The 25,783-nt window shown below is 38.7% G+C and overlaps 1 protein-coding gene across 1 annotated transcript; it reads right to left on the reverse strand.

Annotated features, from left to right (window-relative positions):
- Positions 1-20,478: 20,478 nt before the first annotated feature.
- LOC124935048 (M protein, serotype 24-like) lies at positions 20,479-22,371 on the reverse strand. Its single transcript, XM_047475515.1, has 2 exons — positions 21,882-22,371; positions 20,479-21,533 (listed from the first exon to the last, which is right to left on the reverse strand). The coding sequence occupies exons 1-2, from the start codon at positions 22,369-22,371 to the stop codon at positions 20,479-20,481; spliced, it is 1,545 nt and encodes a 514-aa protein (XP_047331471.1).
- Between the last annotated feature and the right edge of the window lie 3,412 nt (positions 22,372-25,783).

Here is a 25,783-nt window from a genome sequence, read left to right on the forward strand (position 1 = left end):
GTCAAAGAATCGAAAAAGGGAGGTCTACAACTCTGCTCTAACCTCAGCCCTAGAGTAACCTATAGATTCCCTTCCCATATGATGTTAAAAAGGGTGAAGAAAGAAAGGAAGAAAGGGAAAAAGATTAGCCTTAGACTTAGGGGGAAGGAAGAATCTTTTGATATTGTTTTGATATTTAAGGGTTGTTGTTTTTGAAAAAGGTGTTTTTATATTTTCTTTTGAAAAATATTCCTGACATTTCAAGTTAAGTTATGTGTTTATCTGATTATGGCATATGATGACTAATGGAATTTTGATGATGAGTTGGTATAAAACTTAACCTAAGTCATCTAATTGTTTTTGGTGCAGGTGTATCGAAAACATGTTATATTAAAACTAAGTCTGAATAAGGTTCATTAGACTGATTGGCTATTAGACGCATATAGTTAGACGTACAGTCTAACATATACGTAGTTAGACGTGTAGTCTAACAGATACGTAGTTAGACGTGCCATGTAACGGATACGTAGTTAGACGTTCCATGTAACGGATACGTTGTTAGACGTGCCGTCTAATGAATACGTAGTTAGACATACCGTCTAACAGATACGTAGTTAGACATGTAGTCTAATAGACGTAGTTATACGTGCTGTAACAGATACGTAGTTAAACGTGTAGTCTAACACACGTAGTTAGACGTACAGTCTAACATATACGTAGTTAGACGTGCAGTCTAACAGACGTAGTTAGACGTACAATCTAACAGACGTAGTTAGACGTGCAGTCTAACGGATACGTAATTAGACGTGTAGTCTAACGAATACGTAGTTAGACGTACATTCTAACAGACGTAGTTAGACATGCAGTCTAAAAGACGCAGTTAGACGTGTAGTCTAACAGATACGTAGTTAGACGTGCAGTCTAACAGACGTAGTTAGACGTGCCATCTAACAGATTAGAGTTACACGTGCAGTCTAATAGATAAGAGTTAGACGTATAGTCTAACTCCTTCAGATCATTCTGAAGGGAAGTGTAGTTAGACGTGTCGTCTAACAGATGAGAGTTAGACGTGCAGTCTAACTCCTTCAGATTTGTCTGAAGGGAAGCGTAGTTAGATGTGAATTCTAATAGATGATAGTTAGACGTGCAGTCTAACTCCTTCAGATTAGTCTGAAGGGAACCGTAAATAGACGTGTCGTCAAATCCCATTAGACTAGGTGGTCTAATGGATCTTGCTATTAGACGTGGGCGTCTATCTTCATTAGACTTGTCAGTTTAATTGAAAAACGTCTAATGCCATGCATAAGCAGTTGCTTGAAGCTAGCATCTGTCTACCCACGATCAACTAACTGTATGCTACTCCTACTCCACTTTTCAATGTAGATCAGTACGACAGCCAATTGCAACCAATTAACTAATGCCACGTCAGCAAATATTATACCCACTAATTGTTTCTTACAGGAATATCCTAAAAGAATATTTGGCGCACTACCAGATTAGTTCGGCCACGATTCTAGTGCTTAGAGTCTGTTGTACCTGTGTACTATGGAGGCGTTCCAATGGAAGTTCGCACCGTGTCATTATAGAAGATTCGACCGTTGGTTCTTGCTCTCTATTTAAATATCTTAAAGGACAACGGATAATATATCGATCTATCAGTCCCTAAACACTAAGAATACGCAAACGAACTACTGAACTTACTCACGAATTTCTTTCTTTCTTTATTGTGTGTTTATCAAGAGAGAGATAGAATGAAAGTATTGTCTAGCTGAGTGATATTCTTCAATATACTATAATTTGAACAAAGTATGTTTTGTTCAACAGTGAACTATCCGTGCAACTGTGTTTGATTCTAAGAAACGTATAGTGAATCCCTCCGGTGGTTGGAAGAAGGGGTGACGTAGGAGAGTTTTGCTCTGAACATCCATAAACAAACTGTTGTGTCATTTACATTCTGTCATCTTCTCATTCTTTAGTTCGTAGCTTCAAACATGAGCAAACGTTTCCGCACTTGAATCGTTCAAGAGTTTGCAAGGATTTGTGAAGAATAGAAAGTGATTTAAATTCCTAATAGGATTTCTATCAAATTGTTTATCCGAAGCCGCCATCAATAGTCAGACCCATGTCACTATCGATTACGCCGATCCTATCACACTTTTTACATCCATTTGAAAAACATTGAAGTTCTTAAAAGATGAACAAGCTAGGAAGATTCTGATTGCCTCAAGTCTAGCTACAAGTGCAAATGACTCCTTAAAGTTAATTCTTTCCTCCTGTCTATCTCCTTGAGCAACCAACTGGGCATTGTTTCTCACAACTAAGCCATCTTCACTGAATTTGTTTCGAAAAACCCATCTTGTTCCAATGATCGATTGATCAGTCGGTCTTGGAGTTAGTTGCCACACTTTATTTTTTATAAATTGGTTTAACTCCTCTTGCATGGCATTGATCTAATCTGGATCAAGAACAACTTCCCAATTTTCTTAGGCTCAATTTGAGAAATAAAAGCGGAGTTAGCCATTTCATCCAATAATTGATGTCGTGTCCTACGAGGAGAATTATGATTACCAATTATCAATTCTGGTGGATTATTTCTATTCCATCTGATGTTTGATCATAAGGGGTTAGACATCGGATTAGATGGCTCTGCGACGTCCGAATTGTCAACAGCCTATTAAACAGAAGTTTGGACGTCTGGTTGATTTTCAACCGTATCAAACACTTGATCAAACGAATAAATCCTTTTGACCGGAGCTTCATCTACACTATCAGATTCAAGACTTGTTGATTCTAATCTGATAGCAAAGTCAATGGGATCGATAGAATTGTTTTCAACAGATTTATCATAAACAACATGGAAGAATTCCTCAACAGATTGTGTTTGATTATTGTACACTCTGAAAGCCTTACTGACTGAGGAGTAACGTAACATGATTTTAGAATCTACTTTATCATCAAAAGCGGTCAAATATTCTTTCCCGTTGTTATGAATGAAATACTTACACCCAAATACAAGAAAGTACAAAACTGTGGGAATTCTTCCATAGAAAAGTTCATAAGGTGTTTTGTCAAAGCGTTTATTAATTATTGACCGGTTTTGTGTATAACATGATGTGTTTATGGCTAATGCCCAGAACTTCTGAGGAATGCCTGAGTTAGCAAGCATATAGTTCACTGCTTCCTTTAGTGTCCTAACTCTTCTCTCAGTTATACCATTTTACTATGGATTTCTGGTACTAGACAAATCGTGTCTAATACCAGACTCCTCGAGATAGGAAGTTAGGCGTCTATTGGTGAACTCGGTTCCCCGATCACTTCTAATTAAGTAACGCTTAAAGATTTTTTATTTTGAAGTCTTCTAAGGATCAATCAAATTCTCAGCCGTCTGATCCTTAGATTGCAAAAATATAACCAATTTGAATCGTGAAATATCATCAATAATGACTAGGGTGAATCTCATTCCTCCCAAGCTCTTTACATGAATTGGACCGAAAAGATCCATGTGTAAAAGTTCCAAGCACCGGTTGGACTGAGATTTCCCTTTTCTTTTGAACGATGATTTTCTCTACTTGCCTAACTGGCAAGCAGGACAAACCTTGTCCTTTAAAAACTTTAAGTTAGGTAAGCCAAAAACCAAATTATGAGAACACATATAGTTAATGGTCTTAAAATTAAGATGATTTAATCTCTTATCCCATAGATCATTTTTTGAAATCATGCATATGGGATTAAATATCTTATTTTTCCAGTTCATTTTGTAAGAGTTTCCTACCTTACTTCCGATCAACAGAGTGTTACCCTATTGATCCTTAACTAGGCATGCATGAGTTTGAAAATCAACAAAAAATCCATTATCACGTAATTGACTAATGTTGATCATGATATAACATATGTTTTCAACAAGTAGTATGTTGTTGATGGTTAGATTACGATGGATAATCTTACTCTTACCCATGGTCTTACCCTTGTTATTATCACCAAACGTGATCTTAGGACCTGAGCAGTCTGTTATTCAGTTAGAAGTCATCTATCTCCAGTCGTGTATCTGGAGCATCCTCTGTCCAGATAACAAACTGAATCCTCCAGGCAGTTAATTTGATGTACATACACAAAAATATATTTACAATCTTTTGGTACCCACATTCACATGGGTCCTCGGTCAATCAGTCCCTTAGGAGTTCATATTGAGTTATCTTTATGGATTTCCATTTTTGTGATGTGATAAGTGTGTATGATTTAGGCTTATCAGACGTCTTCCTGCTAGCAACGGAACTCTTAACCTTAGAGGATGGTTTTTCATTAAAACTCCTTGACTTCTTGTTAGGTTTTAGTTTTCTAAACATGCTAGTTGTTTTCTTCCTAGGTTTCAGTCATCTTACAGTTGGTGGAACATAAGTAATCTCATCCTTTAAGGTTAGATCCTCACAGTTTGGATTAGTTCCTTTATCAGTTAAACTCCCTTTGACAAAGTTTATTGGCTTAAGCTTGTCTATTGCTGTGTTTGACTTCTTACATGACTTGTCTGAGTCATCACTGTAAAATCCTAAACCGGATTTGCATTCGGCATGCCTCAGCATATAAATTTTCTGTCTAATAACGTCTCTAGACATTGTCCATGAATTGACTATATATGTTAAACATTGATTTTCAGATGAAAGAGTTTGAATCTTTTCCTTGAGCGTCTCATTCTCAGATGAGAGCTTATCTACTTTGTTTTCAGAAATATTTGGTTCAAAAACTTGAGATGAAACAGAGTTATTGGTTTCATATTTTGATTTCATTTCATTAAATGAGTTTGATAACTTCTTGTACTGAATAACCATATCATTGAGTGCAGTAGCTAAATCATCTCTAGTAAAATCTTTTGAGGAGAAGTTGAATACCTTTGATTGGTCGTCTGCCATCAAGTATGTGATGGCTTTGTTTTTGCTATCTCTAGGTGAGTCATCTAAATCGCTATCAGCCCACTTTGACTTGCGTTCAATGCTCATAAGAACCTTATGCTCTTTTTAGTTCTCCTTTTTTTGATCGTTATAGTCATATATTTGAATCAGCTTCTCCCAAATTTCTTTAGCGGAGGAGCATGACTTGATCTTACTGAATATGTTCATGTCGATCGACTTGTACAAGATATCCTTGGAGACGTTGTCCAAGTTGTTCATCATCTTATCTTCATTCGTCCAATTATATCTTGTCTTCTCAATCTTTATAGGACTAACAGTGATGACATCCCACATGTCGCAATCGAGAGCTGCCAAATGCGCTTGTATTTTAATCATCTAATAATCATAGTTTTCATTTGAAAACAAAGGAATGTGGTAGACAACATACATGATTCAAGTTCTTATTGGTGCTTGATAATAGAAAACGAGGCTCTAATATTAATTGATAGGATCGGTACTAACAATAGAGACTAGGGTCTGACTATTGTTAACAACTTATGATAAACGATTCAATAGCAATTCTGTGAGGGATTACTATCTGTTTCTGTTCTTCACAAATCCTTGGAACTCTTGAAACGGATTCAAGTGCAGAAGTGCTCGTCGGATTTGAAGCTTTGAACCAATGGAAGATGAAAGACGGAAAGTAAAGAACAAATGGAGTTTTTTATGGATGTTCGGAGAAAACCTTCCTACGTCATCCCTTCTTCCACAACTAGAAGGATATCTACTAAATACTTTGAATCAAATACAACTTACTTAGCTATCTAACTCTCTGTTGAACCGAACAACCTCTGTTCAACTTACAATATTCTCAACAATATTCTCAACAATATTCTCACAGCTAGATAGTAAGTGAATCTTTCTCTCTTAAACTTGAAGAATGTAAGAAATTAGTAAGTGCAAGAGTAAACTTATGAGTCAGTTGTTTTGTAATCCGGTGATTCGTACGTTGTCCTTGAGCATCTATTTATAGTAGGACACCAACGGTCGAATCTTCTTCATGGACACGTGACAAGTGTCCGTTGGAAGGCCTCCCATAGTACCAGAAATCAACAGACTCAAAGCAATTAGATTGTGGTAGTAACGAACTGTTAGTGTGCCGAATATTCTCCTGATATTGTCTTATACTGGAAAAACCATTGGAAGGACATTTGTGTACGTGGTGTTCGTTCATTTAATACAATTAGTTGGCTTGTCAAACTGCACATAAGAGAGTGGAGCAAGAGTAGCAGATAGTTAGTTGATCATGGTTAGACGTATGCTTTCTTCAGACAACTTCTAAAGTAGCGCATTAGACATGCTCCATTAGACCAAGTCTAAGGGAGTTAGACGTCGTCGACTAACTACGCCTCCCATTAGCCCAAGTCTAATGGAGTTAGACGACTTTGTATAATTATGCATCGCATTAGACCAAGTCTAATGGAGTTAGACGTCATCGTCTAACTAAGTATCACATTAGATAAAGTCTAATGGAGTTAGACGTCCTCGTCTAAATACGCATCCCATTAGACCAAACCTAATGGAGTTAGACGTCCTCGTCTAACTACATATCCCATTAGACCAAGTCTAATGGAGTTAGACTACCACGTCTAACTTTGCATCTCATTAGACCAAGTCTAATGGAGTTAGGCTACCACATATAACTTCGCATCCCATTAGACCAAGTCTAATGGAGTTAGATTACCATGTCTAACTTCGCATCCCATTAGACCAAGTCTAATGGAGTTAAACTACCACGTCTAACTTCGCATCCCATTAAACCAAGGTCTAACTTCGCATCCCATTAGATCAAGTCTAATGGAGTTAGACTATCACGTTTAAATTCGTCCAATTAGCCTGCTTAGACCACGTCTAAGTTAGCATAGTCTAATTCACCTTCACAAACCCAAATAGACAACTTAGCGTTATTCATAACTATGTTTTAATCACAAATCATCAAAATAAGGTCCACATAGAATAATTCTTTAGTTTAGTTAAAATAATTTGACCCAACCAAATATATTATATTGTTGAAAATAATATTTTTGACTATCCTTACATTTTGGGATTTTTTTTAAAATTACTTAGAGGCTCCAATTGAAGAAACAAGGTTATTTGGAGTAAAAGGAACCAAACAAGCCCTAAGGAATTTTCCAAAAAGTCCAAAACTGGACAAAATAAAGTTTAAGAGTCGAATTGGACGTGAGCAATCGTCCAATGATCAAATTGATTCGGATTTATTGAAAATAATTAGAATATAGAATTTTGAGGTCTAAATTACACAAGGCAATAAGTTGGAGGGCCAATTCAATTTAGAATGAAAGAATTAATTTTAAATTAATGTTTCCATGCATATTTATAGATTTGAAAAGTTCAAGGACCAAATTGAACGCGCCTTGGAACATTGAGGAATCAGAAAAGAATCTCGAAGAAAGTTGAAAAAATTTTCGTCGTCTTCCCCGCGTATGATGATACTCTCCGATTCCAACCATCGTGGATGCTCTAAGCGTGAAGATAAGAAGGATGAAGAAAAAGAGCTTAAGGCTCTTATGGTAGGAGACGGGAAGAATAGACGAAACCACCGTGATTATTACTTCTTATCCAGTGATAGTGATGAAGAAGAAGTGGCTTGCTTCATGGAAAGAGAAAATGAAGAAGAGACTTAGGAAACTGAGGTATTTGACTTTTCTTCTGAAAAGTTTTCAAAGGAACAACTGGTAGCTGCACTAGATGACATGGTCATAGAGTACATAAAGCTAACAGAATTTATAAATGAAACAAAATCGTCACCTAAAGTGTCTCAACCGATCTTATCTCAAACTGAATATTCAAATGTTTTTGAAAAGAAGGTAGTAGAGATCTTATCCGAGAATGAGATACTCAAGGAACATATCCAAACACTTTCATCTTAAAATAAAAGGTTAAACTATGTTGTTAGTGCTTGGACAAGGTCTGGGGAAGATGTCAAATATCAGATCAGCATGTTAAAACCTATTGGATCTAGATCCAGTTTAGGATTTGATGGCGATGACCTAAACCGGTCTTGCAAAAAGTTAAACTCATCAACTAACAAGCTTAAGAAAATAAGCTTTGTTAAAGGAGTTTAACTAGTATTGAATCTGACCACATTCATGAAGAAGTAACCTTTAAGAATGAAATAATTTATGTTTCACCGACTGTCAGTTGGCTAAAAAATAAGTTAGAAGCAGCTAACAAGTCTGGAAATCTAAAACCTGACTCTAAGTCAAGGAGTTTTAAAAGAAAGTCATCTTCAAAAGCTAAGGGATTAGTGGCTAGCAGGAAGGCATCTGCTAAGTCAAAATCATACGTATTAATCACAACACAAAATGGGAAATACATTAGAATATCTCAAATATGGATTCTAAGGGACTAATTGATTGAGAACCCAATTGAATTTGTGTACCAAAGTTTGTAAATAGTTTATTGTTTAGGTGATGCAGGTAGACTGCAGGAAGAAAGCATGGAGAATACTCTTTTCAGTATACATCTTAGAACATGAACAATGGCCTTTGCCATTCCAGAGGACTAAGTGTTTTTATGTGTTAAAAATATTTTTGGTCCTAACGATCTTAAAACATTTGTTTATTCATTTTGTACATGAAAAAAATGAGAGGGAAAAGTTATTTTGAAAATAAAGATACACTCAAATGAAATGCCTTAATTGGTCTATTAGACAAGGTCGTTTAAAGGAAAAAGCGTGTACTTAGACGTATTTTTGCTCACACTCTATGCATCTAATTTTGTGTGTCTTAGTTAATAACCTACACAGTTAGACGTACACGTCTAATAGACGTTAGATGTTTTTACGTAAAGAGCAAGTGGATTCTCACGTCTAACCAAACACACATGTAATACGTGTTGTTCATGCGTAATTAGACGTCGACATCTAATAGACGTGAGACGTTTATAAGACACATGATTAGACGCTTGCGTCTAATAGACCCATACGTCTAATAGACTGTTAGATTTTATAGTTGTAGGAGTAATAAAAACGTCTAACAACGTGTGTATTAGACCGATCAAGGACAGCTGTCCCACGTGATGTGATATCTAATTTTTCCGCTCAAACATAAATACAGTCATCTCCGAATAACATGAAGACACATGTCATTCAAATTTAAGAGAGAATACTAGTATACCCTTAATATAATGATGACTCTTTGGAAAGGACGTCTAATATTAATTGATCGGTCATACCCCTAAAAAATACGACGGTTATCCTATATGACTCTTGGTAGTCTATATAAGGACAGTTTTGCATTAGATTGAAAGTATTTTCTCACTCAAGCTTTCTAAGAACCCTAGATTTCATCAATCTTCTCTCTAAAAAATCTTTGTTCTTTGTGTGTTTGTTCGTATTCTTCTGAAAATGGGAAACAAGAGAATCACACTTGGTCATTGTACTTTGTAGGTTGATTTTTCCTTTGTTTACATGTTCAATCAACAAGAGGTGGTCGAGATGTTCAAAACCCTTGAATACTCCGGTCTCGGAAAATATCTTGGTGGGCCGTTCATCTTCCATGAAAATGAAGTAAGGGAGTTTTTCAAATCGACGACGATGGTGGGCGAATCTATTGTGGCAACCGTGAATGGTACTGCAATCTCCTTCAACGAAACGTCCTATGCGGAGTTCTTTGTACTTCCGTCGGAGGGGCATACTTTCAACTTGGATCTGCCACCAGAGGTCACGGAAGAAATGAAGAAGGTTTTCTCAGCCTACGGATCGGTGATTCGACTCAACGGAAGTAAGAAGGCTCTCAAACCACAATTTATTTTTCTGAATGACGTTGTGGCTAAAGCTCTTCAGGGGAAGGCGGAGTCTTTCCATTTATAAAGTCAAGATCGATTTGACTACATGTCAGCCATTTCAAAAGGGATTCAGGTCAACTAGGCCCTAACGTTGTACCAGAATCTTTGTTTTGCAATTAATCAGGAGAACAAGGAGAGCGTAAACTTTGCTGCTCAACTAAGTCGTTTGTTGGAGCATTTGAGGGTCCCCATGGAGGATTCAGAACCGATCAACTCGACCAAGGTGTACACTGTTTTCACAGTTGCTAACACCCTCGTCAGAATGAAGAATAATAAAGAATCGTTCTCAGGAGCCTCAAGCCAACATACAGGTGGAAGGTCTGTTACCTAGTCCAAACATCCAGTGACTTCTGTCATGTCTACAGGAGCCAAACGATCCAAAACTGTTAACGAATCTGAGGCTAGTTCTACTAGCCTTAAGAGTTCTTCGAAGAAGGATTCTGGAATAGTCGATTCCAGAGTCAGGCAAGGTCTAGTCGAACTTGCAACCATCCCCATGTCTACCCTATCTCGAACTACGAGTTAGTTGCGAAAGCCATCCAAGTCCTCTATTTCGAGAGGTGAAAAATCAAAGGAACCCCGCCCGTCTAAATCGATGAAAGCGTCATCGAAGGTAACCACTCTCCAATCACTGGCCGAAGTGCCCAAATTCAATGTTCTTGAGATGGAACAAGATAAATCTAATCTTACTCCTATCGAGGAATCCGCTGCCGGGCCGACTGTTGAGCCAGTTGGTCCAAATTCTGAAAATTTTCATAGGGTTATATCTCCTGTTCGTCAACTTGATCTAGTAGCCGCTGGTGCTACAGATTTTACTCAACTAGAGAAAGGTGCAGTTCTTACCTTTACTGTTGGGGGTGAATCTGAAAAGGCTATTTCTATGATAGTCGAAATGCCTCACATTCCAAATCCTAACCCAAAAGAGTCCTTAGTGCCTGGTAAGCTTGTTCCAGACGAACCCACGCCAGGACTCTTCGTCAAACCTCTGTCTGCCCGCGAAATCATGCGTTCCACAAGACAATCCGCTGTAATCATTTTTGGGGAACCAAGACCCGCTCCAAAGCCTGTTGAGGTTATTGGAAAAGGAAAGGACGTTGTAACCAACGAAAATGAGGAAGTTTCTGAGGCAACGTGTATTGTTGACCTCATGATGAATAAGGACAAGGAAGCTGCTGCTGAAAAGATAGAGATCTTCGATACTTGGGTCCTAAACAGAATGTCGATTAAATATGGTGAGGTCGTCAAAGGCAAAGGCATAACCAGTCAATGGTTAAAGATCGTCAACAATGAGAAGAGAGTCTTGAAATGGGCCAATACTTCGGAGGTGTATGAAGCTCTTAAGAGAAAAGAGTTAGTTAAAGCAAATCTGAGAGGAAGAGCTCTCTTTCCAATTCTGCAGGCCAGAAGAGCCAATTTCAACCCTCTTGAGATGAGTGCTAAAGCTGAAGAGAAAGCCTTGAAAAGGTTGGACGAGATTATGATAGATTACATTTATGTTGTTACTAGATATGTTCATGGAGCAAGTTGCTCAGGGGCCAGTCCATTTGGAAGTTCCTAAGATGAAGATGAACTCATGGATGTTTCCGATGATCTTGTTATTGATAAAGATGAGTAGGCTGCTATTCTTCTTATACAAAAGGGAAATCTCTCAGTAGAGGCAAAACGTCTAATGGCCCAACCTGTAATGGAGAAAGCTGTGGAACCTGTTCAAACTAACATGTTTATCGAAGAAGAAGAAAATTTTCAAGAGCTTGTTCAAGCTCTTGTTGCTCAAGAAAAGGAAGTGGTTGAAGAGTCAGTTCAAGCTCTTATTTCCTTTGAAGAAGAAGTGGTGGAATCTCCTGTCATCGGAGTAGAGGCTTCTCTAGAAAAGGAGGATGATGTTGTTTAGCCTAATATAGTTCATTCTGAGGAGGAACCCTCAAAAGACGAAGAATCGGAGAAGAGTTCCTCATCTGACGGGGAACAAGTTAAAAATAGATCTTCCATTCTAAACTCGTTTCATGATTCAGGAAAACTGTCCGATATAGTTCACAAGGTTTGTGAAGTTGTTTTGAAAGAAGAAGAGGAAAAATCTGAAAGTGATTCAAAGAGGGATGAACCCGAGAAGTCAATGCAAGTTCATACCCACATCAGTCCCATTCAAACCGCTCATGCATATTCTGAAGAGATCTCATCGAACTAGGGATCATCTGTTGATGGTACAAAGCTCATGAAGTCCAAGACTTCCCTGATGGCAACTCTTCAAAAGAATGTGGCAGAAATGGGATCTAATATGGTGAAAATCATGAAGACCCAAAAAGAGGACAAGAAGGAATTCGCTGATCTTCTTAAAACCCATAAAGAAATGGAGCAGACGCTGAAGAAGAACACGTATGAGGTTCATATCGCCAACAAGACATATTCCAAATTTGAAAAGAACTTCTTCAAGCGACAATCCGAGTTGCTTGACTATGAAAGAGCAATCAATGTTGATCTTCAACGTGAGGTTATGGATGGAATAGGCTTGATTCGAGATCAGATGGTTGTGGTTCAAGGCAACATGAGAAGAGCAGATTCAAAAAGATTAGAATATGCTGATTCCATTGCAAGAAATTTTCAGGCTGAAGAAGACGCTAAGGTTGTTGCTGAGAAAGAAAATGATCTTATTTCTCAAGGTGAAGGCAATAGAGATAGAAGAGGTGATAGTGCAGCAACTGGCACCAGGTCCAAGCGAAAGCTAACCGGTGATGATAGCAAAAGCAAAATTAAAAAAGGCGGAGGTCGCAGCGGTAGTGATCGAGGACGTCGCAGCGGTAGTGATCGAGGACGTCGCAGCGGTAGTGATTGAGGAGGCCAAACTGTTGGAAATGATCATGGAGGCCAAAGTGGAGGAAGTGGTCGTGGTGAACGCTCTCTTCCTCCGTTTCAAAATCTTTTGACTGGTGAAGGGATGAGCGGTGAAGGATTCACCTATCCAATTGATCCACGTGTGAAAAGGGAATGCCAATAATCTCTCCTCTTTAAACTATCTTCTGTTAGTTTATGAATTTCGTTTACTAAACATGATTTCTGAATATTGGCTTTTGGAAAGTGTTTATGTAAGTTTGATGAACAAGTTTAACTCTTTATTTTATATGATGGGTGTTTAATTTGTTATCTATGCAAAGTTTTAACATCATCATCAAAAAGGGGGACATTGTTGGGTCAAATTATTTTGACTAATTATCAAAGTAAATTGACTAATGGAATTTTGGTGATTTGATGGGTTAAAACATAATTTAAGCCGTCTAATTGTTTTTGGTGCAGGTGTATCAAAAACAGGTTATATTAGGTTCATTAGACTGATTGACTATTAGATGCATTGAGTTAGATGTGCAGTCTAACATATACGTAGTTAGACGTGTAGTCTAATAGACGTAGTTAAACGTGTAGTCTAACAGATACGTAGTTACACGTGCAGTGTAACGGATACGTAATTAGACGTGCAGTCTAACAGACGTAGTTAGACGTACAGTCTAACAAACGTAGTTAATCGTGTAGTCTAATGGAAACGTAGTTAGATGTGTTATCTAACGGAAACGTAGTTAGACGTGCATTCTAACAGACGTAGTTAGACGTGCAGTCTAATAGACGAAGTTAGACGTATAGTCTAACAGACTTAGTTAGACGTGCAGTCTAATAGACATAGTTAGACGTGTAGTCTAACGGATACGTAGTTAGACGTGTAGTCTAACGGGTACGTAGTTAGACATGTAGTCTAACGGATACGTAATTAGATGTGCAGTCTAACAGACGTAGTTAGACGTGCAGTCTAACAGATAAGAGTTAGACGTGTAGTCTAACTCCTTCAAATTAGTCTGAAGGGATGTATAGTTAGACGTGTAGTCTAACTAATGAAAGTTAGAAATGCAGTGTAACAGATGAGAGTTAGACGTGTAGTCTAACTCCTTCAGATTAGTTTGAAGGGATGTGTTATTAGACGTATCGTCTAATCCCATTAGACCTGGTGGTCTAATGAATCATGCTATTAGACGTGGGCGTCTAATTTCATTAGACGAGGTCGTTTAAGTTAAATACGTGTAATGCCATGCTAAAAGCATTTGCTTGAAGCTACACGTGTTTGTCCACGATCAACTAGCTGTACGCTACTCCATCTCCACTTTCTAGTGAAGATCAGTACGACACCCAGTTGTAACCAATTGATTAATGCCACGTAAGCAAATATTCTTCCCACTACTTGTTTTTGCAGGAATATCCTAGAAGAATATTTGGCGCACTACCAGATTGGTACGCACACGATCCTGGTGCTCAGAGTTTGCTATTTACTATGGAGGCGTTCCAATGGAAGCTCACCACGTGTAATTATGGAAGATTCGACCGTTGGTACCTGCTCCTTATTTAAAGATCCTCAAGGATAACGGACGAATTACTAGAATTCAAGTGAACAGAACAAGAAGATAATATGCTGAATATTGAGAATCATACGCGAATATTCAAACTGTTATTTTGTTAGAACTTCTTTCTTGTTTTACTGTGTGTTTATCAAGAGAGAGTTAGAATCAAAGCATTGTTTTAGCTGAGTGATATTCTTCATCATATTTTAAGTTGAATAGAGTCTATACTGTTCAACAGTGAGGTAACCATGCAACTGTATTTGATTCAATGTAACTTATAGTGAATCCTTCCGGTGGTTGGATGAAGGGGTGACGTAGGAGAGTTTGCTCTGAACATCCATAAACAAATTGTTGTGCCTTTTTCATTTTTCCATCTTCTCATTCATGGTTCTTAGCTTCAAACCTAAGCAAATGTTTCCTCACTTGAATCGATCAAGAGATTGCAAGAGTTTGTGAAGAATCGAAAGTGATTTAAATCCCTAACAGGATTTCTATGAAATCGTTTGTACGTAGCCGCCATCAATAGCCAGACCTCCATCTCTATTGGTGTCGCTGATCCTATCAGAAGCATTCTATAAACATTGTGGCCAGTTCCTCGATAGTTTGCATGTATTCTACCTTTTATTTGTGATACCAATGTAGAGAAGAATCATTGAGGTATTGAGGGATAAGTGGAGAACTGGAAGTTCTCCAAGTTGTAATGGGGTCATTTTTGAAGTGTACATTTTGAATAGATAGACGAAATTCTTTTTCTGATGTATTTGGAAATGGCTGGTAACTTGATGCCTAGTGGAATGACTACTCTTTTAGAAGTTTTCATAGCATGCTTCTAGTCATAGTGTTCTTCAATCATTTTTCCCTTATCCATCTTGTTCAGCTGGGCTTGCATTTTCGTTTAGATGGCTTGACCTAAAGCCATTTTGCGTTCATACTCCATTGATGGTGGTTGTTCATCCACCGGGAAGGGTATCCCATGTGGTTCATTGCTATTAAGTTCATCCATGAGTGTTCCGTGTTGTGAATGTGTGGTTTGGTCAAAATTTTCTTTGGAGTCCTCGTATTAAAAAACCTCCTCACGAGTTCGAGGATTAGTAGGTCGTGGATTGATGAGAGTAAACATAACCAGGATAGGCTAATTAGAAAATTGAGAGGAAGAATGCATGTTTCGAGATGTAGTCGGTATTTTCTTATTAACTAAATAATTTGTAATCGGTGCAAGTTGTTCTGTTACAAGTTGCAAGGTTCCATTCATTTCCCTAAATTCGGTTGTAGAGACCATTTCAGGTGATGTTGTTTCCTCGGTCATCTTATGGAAGATGAAATGTCCGGTTTTCGGATCTCACTTTCTAGGGGGCATATCGGCTGTTGTAATCGTGGACTGTTACGAAGAGAAAGAGTTGAGGGTTTTCAATTGTAATACAAGTACAATGCAATGTATATGCATGTAAAATGAATATCAGGGAATGAAAATCTACTTGTGATTCAAATGGATAAACATAGAGTTGTTATACAAAACACATGTTATGTCTCTTGTTAACATTTACAAAGAGAGTCTATAGGGGAAAAATTGTTGATAGAGGTTGTAGGCTTTAAGTCATACTATAGCATGTTCCTATACTGGAAAATTCCTCCTCTTCATTCTTTATGAGATACTCATATTCTTCGAGACTGACGATCAAGTAATTCTTTCTCTCCTTTGGGATGCACATCTGGGAGGCGTTGTGCCACTACTCGAGATTTCCCATATAGACTTTGTGGTAAAATGGCATATGTATAGCGATGACATTTCCTGTGTAAGAGGCATAAATCACAACCAAATTTCTTGAATAGGTCGTGGGTTTAGTAGGAGGTGAACCATTCTAAGACCATAAGCATGATCATAGGTTTATCATGCATCATGTAAGCCATCTTTTTGATGGGATATTACGGGAGTATTTCCATGAATTTATCATCATTATCTATGAGAGGTTCAAGAATAACTTTTCTAATTCTCCGGTCTTTAAGAGTAGGAGACATGATGGCTCTAGGGAATACTGGCGGTTGGGGTCCAAGATTGTCGAGTAGCCAAATGTAGAGAACTATAGGTGAGCCTCTTCTGCTCACAATGGAGGTTAAGTATGAGTTATTTAACTCCATAAGCATCTTAACTTGAATAATACCTGAGGGATCTTTGTTTCCCCTATGCATGTGGTATGCTACCTCCAAGATTTTGTAAGATGTCTTGTCATCCACTAGAGCCATGAAGAAGTGGGCCAATAAGACCGTTAGCGTCATCATAGAGGAACCCAAGGTTAAAGGGATTAATCTATTTATGAATTCCATTTTTGTCCAGTTTTTGAAGTCAATGACTTCTTTTTGAGGATTTTCTCGGATGTCGTCTTGGTGTATCTGTATTCCTCTACTAAGAGATTTACCCTTTCCCTTCCTCATCTAAACATTTTACTAATCTAAGGAGTGAAATTTATTCACATCTGAATATTATCGCTAAATGAATGAGTGATATTATTCACATGACCTCAACCATAAATCAGAATTTTCTCCTAAGATGTTCGTCAGGTTTGTTTTCTTAATCAAAAATAAATTATAAATTGGATATTTCCAAATGTAGTGCCTACTTAATTCTTCACTCCTAATTTTATTGTTTATCATTTTAATAACTCCCGAGCCTATGGTCATTCAAATTCATATACGAATTTATTCTTTTTTAGGAAAAATGACTTAACATCATTTCATTAAAAATTCCCAAAAACGGGAAAAAAATCAAATGACTTATTGTGTTTTCCTAGACAAGCCTAGGAAACTTAAGTTCGTTACGGTCTAAAAACAAATGAATTACAAACAATCATCAAAATTACAAACAAATTTAGAATTGTGTTTATCTCACTAAAAAAAATTATCTTTGGTGACTTCCTAATATGATACATTCCAGTTTCTACAAAGGTTCCAATTATGTACATTTTTCAGGGCTCTTCTCTACATATGGATGTTCGTACTGTAATTAGTTACAATATCATCCCAGGTCTGTTCCAAACTTCTTCGATTTCTCAAGAATGCCTTCGTGTTTCATTCCAGCTAGATGTTATAAACTGTTGAGCTGAATTCGTATTTTAAAATCTTTAACTTAAACTTTGTGCCATTCACTTTCTTCACAACCACTTCCTTGATTTCTTTCCAGTCTCCCGGGAATCTGGTCATCTCCAAAACTTTTGATTTTTTTTGCAATGTTTCGAGGAAAATGAACAGTTCACAAAGAGATGATCAATTGTTTCTTCATTCTCTTCAAACAACAGACAACTTGAATCCATAATTTCCATGTACTTCTTGATGCGATCTCTCAATAAACTAATCATCTTCCAACTTTAAGTCGAACACGTTTTTCAAACGTTTAACACGTTTTTCACACGTTTAACACGTTTTTATTATTTTTAACACGTTTTCACACTTATAACACGTTTTTCACACGTTTAACACGTTTTATATATTTTTAACACATTTTCACACTTATAACACATTTTTCAAACGTTTAACACATTTTCACGTTTTGGCACGTTTAACAAGTTTTTGACATGTTTAACATGTTTTCACACTAATAACACGTTTACCACGTTTCTGTCACGTTTAACACGTTTTTGACATATTTAATACATTAACATATTTTTGATAAGTTTAACACAGTTTTCACGTTTTTGGCACATTTTTGACATTTAAATACATTTTTGATATTCTTAACACGTTTTCACACGTTTAACACGTTTTCACACATTTAACATGTTTTTCACATTTTGGTATGTTTAACATGTTTTTGACATATTTGACACGTTTTCCACATTTTTGGCATGTTTAACACATTTTTGACATGTTGAACATGTTTAACACATTTTTGGCTCTTTTAACACATTTTTAGCACATTTTTGACACGTTTGACATGTTTGAGTATGTTTAACACATTTTTCATGTTTTTTGTACGTTTTTATGTTTTTGGCACTTTCAACACGTTTTTAACATTTTAACACGTTTTTGCACATTTAACATATTTTTGACATGTTTAACATTTTTTTTGCACGTTAACACGTTTTTCACATTCTTCATGTTTTTGGCACGTTTACATGTGTTTCACGTTTTGGCACGTTTAACACGTTTTTCACATTTTGGCACGTCAGACATGTGAAAAAGATATTAAACGTGTCTGAAATGTGAGAAACATGTTAAACGTGTCAAAAACGTGTTAAAAGTGCCAAAACGTGGAATCATGGAAAATGTGTCAAAACGTGCCAAAAACGTGAAAAACATGTCAAAATGTGTTAAATGTGTCATCATCATGAAAAACGTGTCAAACATGTCAAAAATGTGTTAAACGTGTTAAACATGTCAAAACATGAAAATAGTGTCCAGCATGTCAAAATGTGTTAAACGTGCCAAAAACATGTTAAACGTGTCAAAAACGCGTTCAACGTGTCAAAAACGTGTTAAACGTGTGAAAAACGTATTAAACGTGTCGAAAATGTGAAAAACATGTCAAAACGTGTTAAACGCGTCAAAACGTGTTAAACGTGTCAAACGTGTCAAACACGTGGAAAATGTGTCAAATTGTTTGAAACGTGCCAAAAACGTGAAAAACGTGTTTATCGTGAAAAACGTGTTAAACATGCCAAAAACATGTGAAACGTGCCAAAAACGATAAAAACGTGTCAAAACGTGTCAAAAATGTGGAAGACGTGTTAAACGTGCCAAAAACGTGAAAATGTTAAACGTGTCAAAAATGTGAAAAACTTGTTAAATGTGTCAAAACGTGTTAAACGTGCAAAAAACGTGAAAAATATGTCAATGTGTTAAATGTGTCATAATCGTGAAATACGTATCAAACGTTTCAAAAATATGTTAAACGTGTTAAACGTGTTAAACATGTCAAAATATGAAAATAGTGTCCAAAATGTCAAAATGTGTTAAATGTGCCAAAAACATGTTAAACGTGTTAAACGTGTGAAAACGTATTAAACGTGTCAAAAACGTGAAAAATATGTCAAAATGTGTTAAACGTGTTAAAACGTGTCAAAACGTGGAAAACGTGTCAACACATGTTAAATGTGCCAAAAACGTGAAAAAATGTTAAACCGCGAGAAGGATATTCACTAAGGAATACAAACAATCCGATCGAGACATATTTCCTACTCGATAACACCCGTACAATTTTAACCGAAATTGTAGAATACACTTCAAATAAGCGTTTTAAGCTTTCTAGAGATAGAACACAATATGTGAAAATTCAGAACTTGTAACCCTCAAAAATCCCACGTTTACTCCTCTTCAGCTCCTTCTTTTATAGGTGAAATGTGCCAACGGTCACATTTCATTTCCTTGAATCTGATTGGTTGAGCAGAGGTTCAGTGATTCAGACCTGGCGGTCTGGTCTTTAGACCTGGCGGTCTAGTATTCCAGTATGTAGGTCAAACCGGCTAGGTTTGTCTTTTACTCAATATGGCAACTGTCGGTTGGGCAGTTGTCTGTACCTGGAAGATTGCCTCTCTGATTTATCCTGAAGTGGAAAGATCTTGTAGGACGGTCTTCTGCAGCCTGCAGACTTTCCTCAGACTTGTATGAATATGGCAATGTTCAGTCTGTTCCTTCGGTATCATTCTCAACAGATACCCAAAGTGTCTTTTTATGCTGGTCGGTTATGTATGTTAACCAGATCACTTCCGGTTTTTCCATTAGCTACTGAGTGACCGGCTGTTTAATCGATTCTGGCCTTCCGATTTAACCGATCTTGACTTTCTTGTGCGGTCATGCTTCTGGTCGGTTTAATTGCTTGACCGGTTGAGTTTCTTAACCGGTTTAGTAATTTGACCGGTTCGGTTCTTTGCCTGTTCCTGCATAGGTAGTTTGTTTGTGTTAAGTTCTATTAACCGGTCTAATTTTTTCTAACAATTTCTCCCTTTTTGATTATTTTATTTAAAATACTCAAAATCAAGTAAGAGTGCAAATATAGGCCGGTTTTGTTTTTAGGAGTTTGTTTGGCCGGATTTTTGGGAACTATCTTGGGAGAAAAATTTAAAAAACTTTATCTTTTATCTTATCAATTTCTCTCTTTTTGATTATTTTATTTAAAATATTCAAAATCATGTAGGATTGCAAATGTAGGCCAGTTTCCAAAACTAACTTTATATATATATAAAGATAACCGCAGAAAGGCAAAATACTATATATGTAGAAATCGAAGTAAACATAAGTAAAGATAGAAATGAAAGCCCCTATTTCTTCGATCTTGACGGTAGGAATTGTTCCATCAGTTCATCTGATGTTTGTCCCTTAGCCGATGTAGCCGGCCTTGAAGAGGAACCTCTTGCTCCTGAGGTGCCCGTGTGAGAAGGGAACTATTGACCGATCGTTCTGATTGGAACCCCATCTAAAACTCGGTGTCTTCTGAGTTGCGGCTGAACATCTTCTTCGAAATCATCCTCGGTTTGCAAAGCCGGATCAACAACTGTTTCAGTGACACTGGCCAATAGTCCGGTCATTTGCGCCTTATTCGAAGTCGCTTTTCTTTTACGTGTGGCCGGAATGGAAGAGGAAGGAGCCGCCTGGGACTTGTTGTGAGCCTTTTCGAAATTTGTGTATGTGTCTTGTTGAACCTTTAACCGGTTAGCATCTTCGGCTTGATTGGCCGCCATGGTTTTAGCGAGTTCCGGATTTTTGGCCGTTAATCTTCGTATATGTTCGGCGAAGTTCGCATCAGACCATGCTGCCTCCTTCTGTGTCCGGTTCTGCTCATCCAACGCATCCTGAAGTTCCTTAGCCGCCTGAGCGTTCGCCTCCTCAATCGCTTTATCGGCAACCAGCTTGGCCTCTATTAACTCTGCCACCTGTTCGGTGACCGACTTGAGATCGGCCTCAAGCTTTGTGTTCTGTTCCTCAAGGGTCGCATTCTTGTTTTCAAGAGTTATTACCCTGTCAAGTGTCGAGCCGGCCTGGGCAACTGATTGCGCTAGGTCTTCCTCGACCTTAGTCAATCTTTGACCGATTATTTCCTGAGACCGTTCCATCTCGGCTATTGTTTTTCTGACTGAGATGAGGTCGATCACCATCTTCGGAGTTATAGCCTCCAACTCCTTAGTTCGCCGAAGGTGCCTCTCGTACAGTTCATCTGAATCACCGTAGTTTGTTTCAACTGACGTGATCCGCTTGACCGCCTCGCCAAGATCATCCTTTGTTGTCTCGGCTATCTTGATTGCTTGAACCGCGGCTTTCTTAATTTTCCTCTTCCAGGGCTTAACCGCGTCGTTGACAAATTCTTCAATGAGAGTCTTGACCCTCTCTTCTGTTACGGCCGGTTCTGAATTCCCGGTTTGAACAGATGCGTGTAGGTCGGTGTGAGGGGGCTCTGTCCTATCGTCGGTTATGTTGATCGTCTGATCCGCTGGAGGAGAAGCTATTTATGTATTGATCGGGTTCTGACCGCCATCATCCCTACGTGATGGTGGGTTTGATGTATCTTGATGTTCGGGCTCTACTTCAAGCCGCGCCACTTCATCGGTCAGCTCTCTTTCCTTGACCGCAAGAAGCTCCAACACCAAGAGTTGCAGTGGAGAGTTCGGTGTTCCTGGAGCATACTTTTCTTTTAAGCGTTGAATGTGTTTCTTTTAAGGCTGTGTTGGGATCCTGAGCTTTTGTTAGGTTGATGACTTCCTCCTCTATCTCCATCAACCTTTCGAATTTCTGTCCAGCGGTTAGACCCGGTAGCATTTGTTTGTAGAATATTTGATGCCGGTGCCGGAACCACAGAGGAAATACTTCGGCCGCCTCGCGAGCTTGCTGGTGGATTTCGTCCATGATTCTACCCTAAGGCTGTCTGCACCAGTATTGGCATTTTCAAGACTGACCGATTGTTCCTCGTCCATCGGTCCCTTCCCTTTACCGAATAGATCTTCTTCGGTATTCTGTGAAGCGGTTCGGTCAGAAGTGGAGGCCGAGTCTTCCTCATTGTGCGTTTCGGACCGCGGATCAGCAGATTCGACCGATTGTTTGTTTTTCTTGCTTCCGGATTTCTCTTTTACCGGAGCTGCTTTCTTAGCACCTACCTTCTTCCTTCGGCCACCCGTAGAGCCGGAGGCCGTCCTGTTGCTCTTCCTTTCCTTGAATTTGCGGGACCTTATAATTTTGCTTGAAGAAAGAAGAACACCAGGACCGGTGTTGATGTTGTAGTGGAGCATAATTTTCCCAAGTGGGATGGCGTATCCCCATGACCGGGTGGAAGCCGGATCCACCATTTCCTTTAAGTTGTTGAAAATAACCTTGGCTCAGTTTATTTGAATGTCATTGATCAAACCGGCAAGCATCTCAATTTTCGCATTGGTGAGACTATCATAATTTCCCCCTCTCGCTTGGACCGATTTGGTGAAGATATCACATAGCGGTCTGTATTCCGGTCGAAGTGATGATTTATTCCCGGAGACTTCTATAGGAGCCGCGGTAGCCGAGAGAACCTGGCTAGCCGCCTCGAAGGTCTCTTGATCTAGATCCGCCGAAATGTTGGTTCCTTCCGATGGTAGTTGTAGGATTTCAGAGACCGACTCTTCGGTTAGTTCGAGCTGCTGACCGCCGACGGTTGCAGTTATTGTTCTTCCGGTTAAAGATGCGATTTTGAAAAAATCCTCAACCGCTTCCTAGTATAGAATGAAAGGACCGCCTAGAAAGTGTTCGAGGCGGGACTCGGAGATCCGGGATATGACTTGCTTTGCCGGAGCCGAACCATTTGCCCGGATTTCCTCAAAGTCGACCTGGAAGATATGTTTGAATAGTGCAGAGTCGCGACCCATTGTTGATGATTGAATTGAGAGACCAAGTGTTTTGAGAGAGTTTAAGAAAGTTGAGAGCTAGAGAGAGAAAGCAGATTCGCGTAAGAATGAAATAAAATGACTAAGGACCCTATTTTTAGTAGCGGTTTGGAATCCCAACCGTCGCAAACTGTCCCATCACTTTTAGGCGGGAAATTTCCCTCCAATCGCATTGAGCGGGAAACTGTGAGCGGCAAACCGAGGGCGGGAAGCCCTGGGCGGAAAACGGAGCGGGAAGCCAAATCGGGAGTTCAAAGGCGGGAAATTTCCCTCCGAAAGCTTTGAGCTGACTTTTGTTTTTGGTTATTTGAACCTTTGATGAAGCGGTTCTTCTTGAAACCGTTTATTAAGTGATGAGATTTGTTAACCGCGATGATGCGGTTTTTTGACTTCAACCGGATTTTTCAATGAAGACAAAGAGATTTATTGATATTAACCGGTTAGTTAGATGAATGTTCTGATATTGCAATTATTGACCCGGTTATCAAACTGAAATAGATATTCATTGAGATGAAGGATACAAAATAAAAGCCGATTCATTTATCGGTTTAGAATACATAGGAAACGAAATTGCAACCTATGTAATGACTATCTTGGTGAGCGTTTCCTCCACCCCATCCACGTCAAGAATGTTTGATGGGGATGCCGGTGATCCCGGTCCAAATTCTGGGCGGTATTTGAGAATGAGCCGACTTATATGAGGAGCATAACCGAGACCTTTCTTGGTCTTCACCATAGTCTTCAGATTTTGGAAAATGACCGATGACCAATTGATAGGTGTATTGCTAACAATGTAGGTCATCATGTCAAACATTCTCTTAGAGTAGCGTTGGTTCGGAGATTGACAAATGATAGATCGATTAACAATCTCATGGAGGAGTTGGATGTGGTGGGCAAGGCGGGTTTTCAAACCGTAATTTTCCACCGGTACATCGGTTCCGGAGAACATTTCGGAGTAGTCAATTGCAGCGCTTCCTACCCTTATTGGGAAGTCGGAAAACCCTTTTGTGGGTAGATTGAAAATTTGAGCAAATTCGGCTTCATCCAGCCAGAAGTTGTGATCTCTCACTGTGGAAACAATGTAGTTTCCTCTTATACAGGCACTTCTGAAGAAGTTAATGACGTCTGGAAGAAGTATGGGAACGAATTCTTCAAGAAAAGTGGGAAGACCGGTGTCAATGAGAGACTCAAACATGAGCTCCTTGGTTTCCAGGTCCCAATTTTCCATACAGGAGTCGAAATCAATGCTCAAGAAGTTTCCTAGAGTTCAGTTTGGCATGATTCAAACTTTTCTAAGAGAGAGAGAGAGTTCAAGAAATTTTATTTTGGGATGTGTTAAGTGAATTAGGGGGTGGTTCCTTATATAGATCCAAATTTGGAGGTAAAATATAAGCATTTAATGTTCAAGATCAGTTTTGTTTTATTAATGAAGAGAATATTTATGTTTTCAAAACGTATTGGGAAGAGGTTACTTTTGACCGGTTGCGGAGCTCGAGGTAGGGAATCTAGTTCAAAAGTAACTGAGTTGGTTGGATAGCAATTACTTATGTAGTTGGAAGTTAAGAGTTACTTTTCATTAATGACAGATGCTACAAGAAACCGGAAAAGTAACTGATGAAAAGTCGGAGATAACGTAAGCTAAGCGAAATGATCATAATAAAGTTGAATAGAGATACAACCGGTGCGTACAACAAAATGACCGGTTGTAAGAAGGAGTGACTTAGTATCCGTTGGAGTTGGCGCGGCCATTGTAGTTGATGTGGCGGTTACTCCTCTTCCAAGCTTTCTCAAACCGCTCATAGAATGAGTCGGTGACCTCTTTGGTGATTACCTTGGCCTAGTTTAACCCTTCGCCCGGACAGAGTTGAACTCCAAGCTCCAAAAGTAGGCAGCTTATCTGGGGAATGAGACCGGTTTGGCGAATGCCTATCATCCATATTAGGGCATCGAACAACACCCTTGACCAGTTTACCGGCGTACCCGTGGTTATGGCAGACATCATGTTAAAAACCGCAGCACAGTAAGTGTTTGTAACATCCCTATCCAGAATGCTTCGACCGATGACATCGTTGAGAAGCTGAAACTCGGCTCTCAACGATGACCTGACACCGTGGTCATTGACCGGGTGGTCAGACCGAGCAAAACTCAAGGCGATTTCGGCCTTTAATTCAGCCGGCACATTTAGATCGGTCAGCCCTTGCTTCGGTAGGTCGAAGATCTAGCAAAATCGCTTTCGGTGAAGTCGAACACAGTCCCTCCCACCTTGGACTGAATGTGAGTGTCAAAATGAGGAGTACCTCGAAAAACTCTGGTATTGTAAAAGAACTCCAGGACAGATTCCGGAAAGATGACATGTTTGTCATCTAGAAAGTGTTTGAGACCAGTGTCTTCAAGTGACTTGATCATCTTGAAGACTTCATAATGCTCAGTGCCTTGAGAAGAATCGAAATCCACTTGGAGGATGTTTGGAAACTGAGACATTTTGTCTTAGTGAGAGAATAAGTTATGTCTTGTGATTGTTATGTTTAAGGTTTGCCTAACTTATATATTAGTGGAAGGATGATCTTATTATCTAGTGTATCACAAATAATGATGTCTATTAACCATAGGATAAAGTATTTTGCATTAAATAAGCATGTCTACAGCCTAGGATGTTGGTCATAGACTTGGACCGAGAAATATATCATATCTTCACGTCTTTTGAGGTATGACCATTTTACTTTGAAAATGTAATTTTTCAGAACAGATAAGTTTAAACACAGATAATTATTCCACTTTTGTTCGGAGGCCAAATAATCCGAAATAAACTATTTCCAAACCGGTTAGTTATCAGTTGTTCGTCCCG

The sequence above is a fragment of the Impatiens glandulifera genome, chromosome 4 (genome assembly GCF_907164915.1).
Source record: "Impatiens glandulifera chromosome 4, dImpGla2.1, whole genome shotgun sequence".
NCBI lineage: Eukaryota > Viridiplantae > Streptophyta > Magnoliopsida > Ericales > Balsaminaceae > Impatiens > Impatiens glandulifera.

Coding starts and splice junctions, on each gene's coding strand:
- LOC124935048 (XM_047475515.1), bottom strand. CDS start 22,371: ATGGTGGATCCGGCTTCCACCCGGTCATGGGGATACGCCATCCCACTT. Junction 21,534..21,881: donor GCCGAAGTATTTCCTCTGTG/GTTCCGGCACCG, acceptor ATACATAAATAG/CTTCTCCTCCAGCGGATCAG.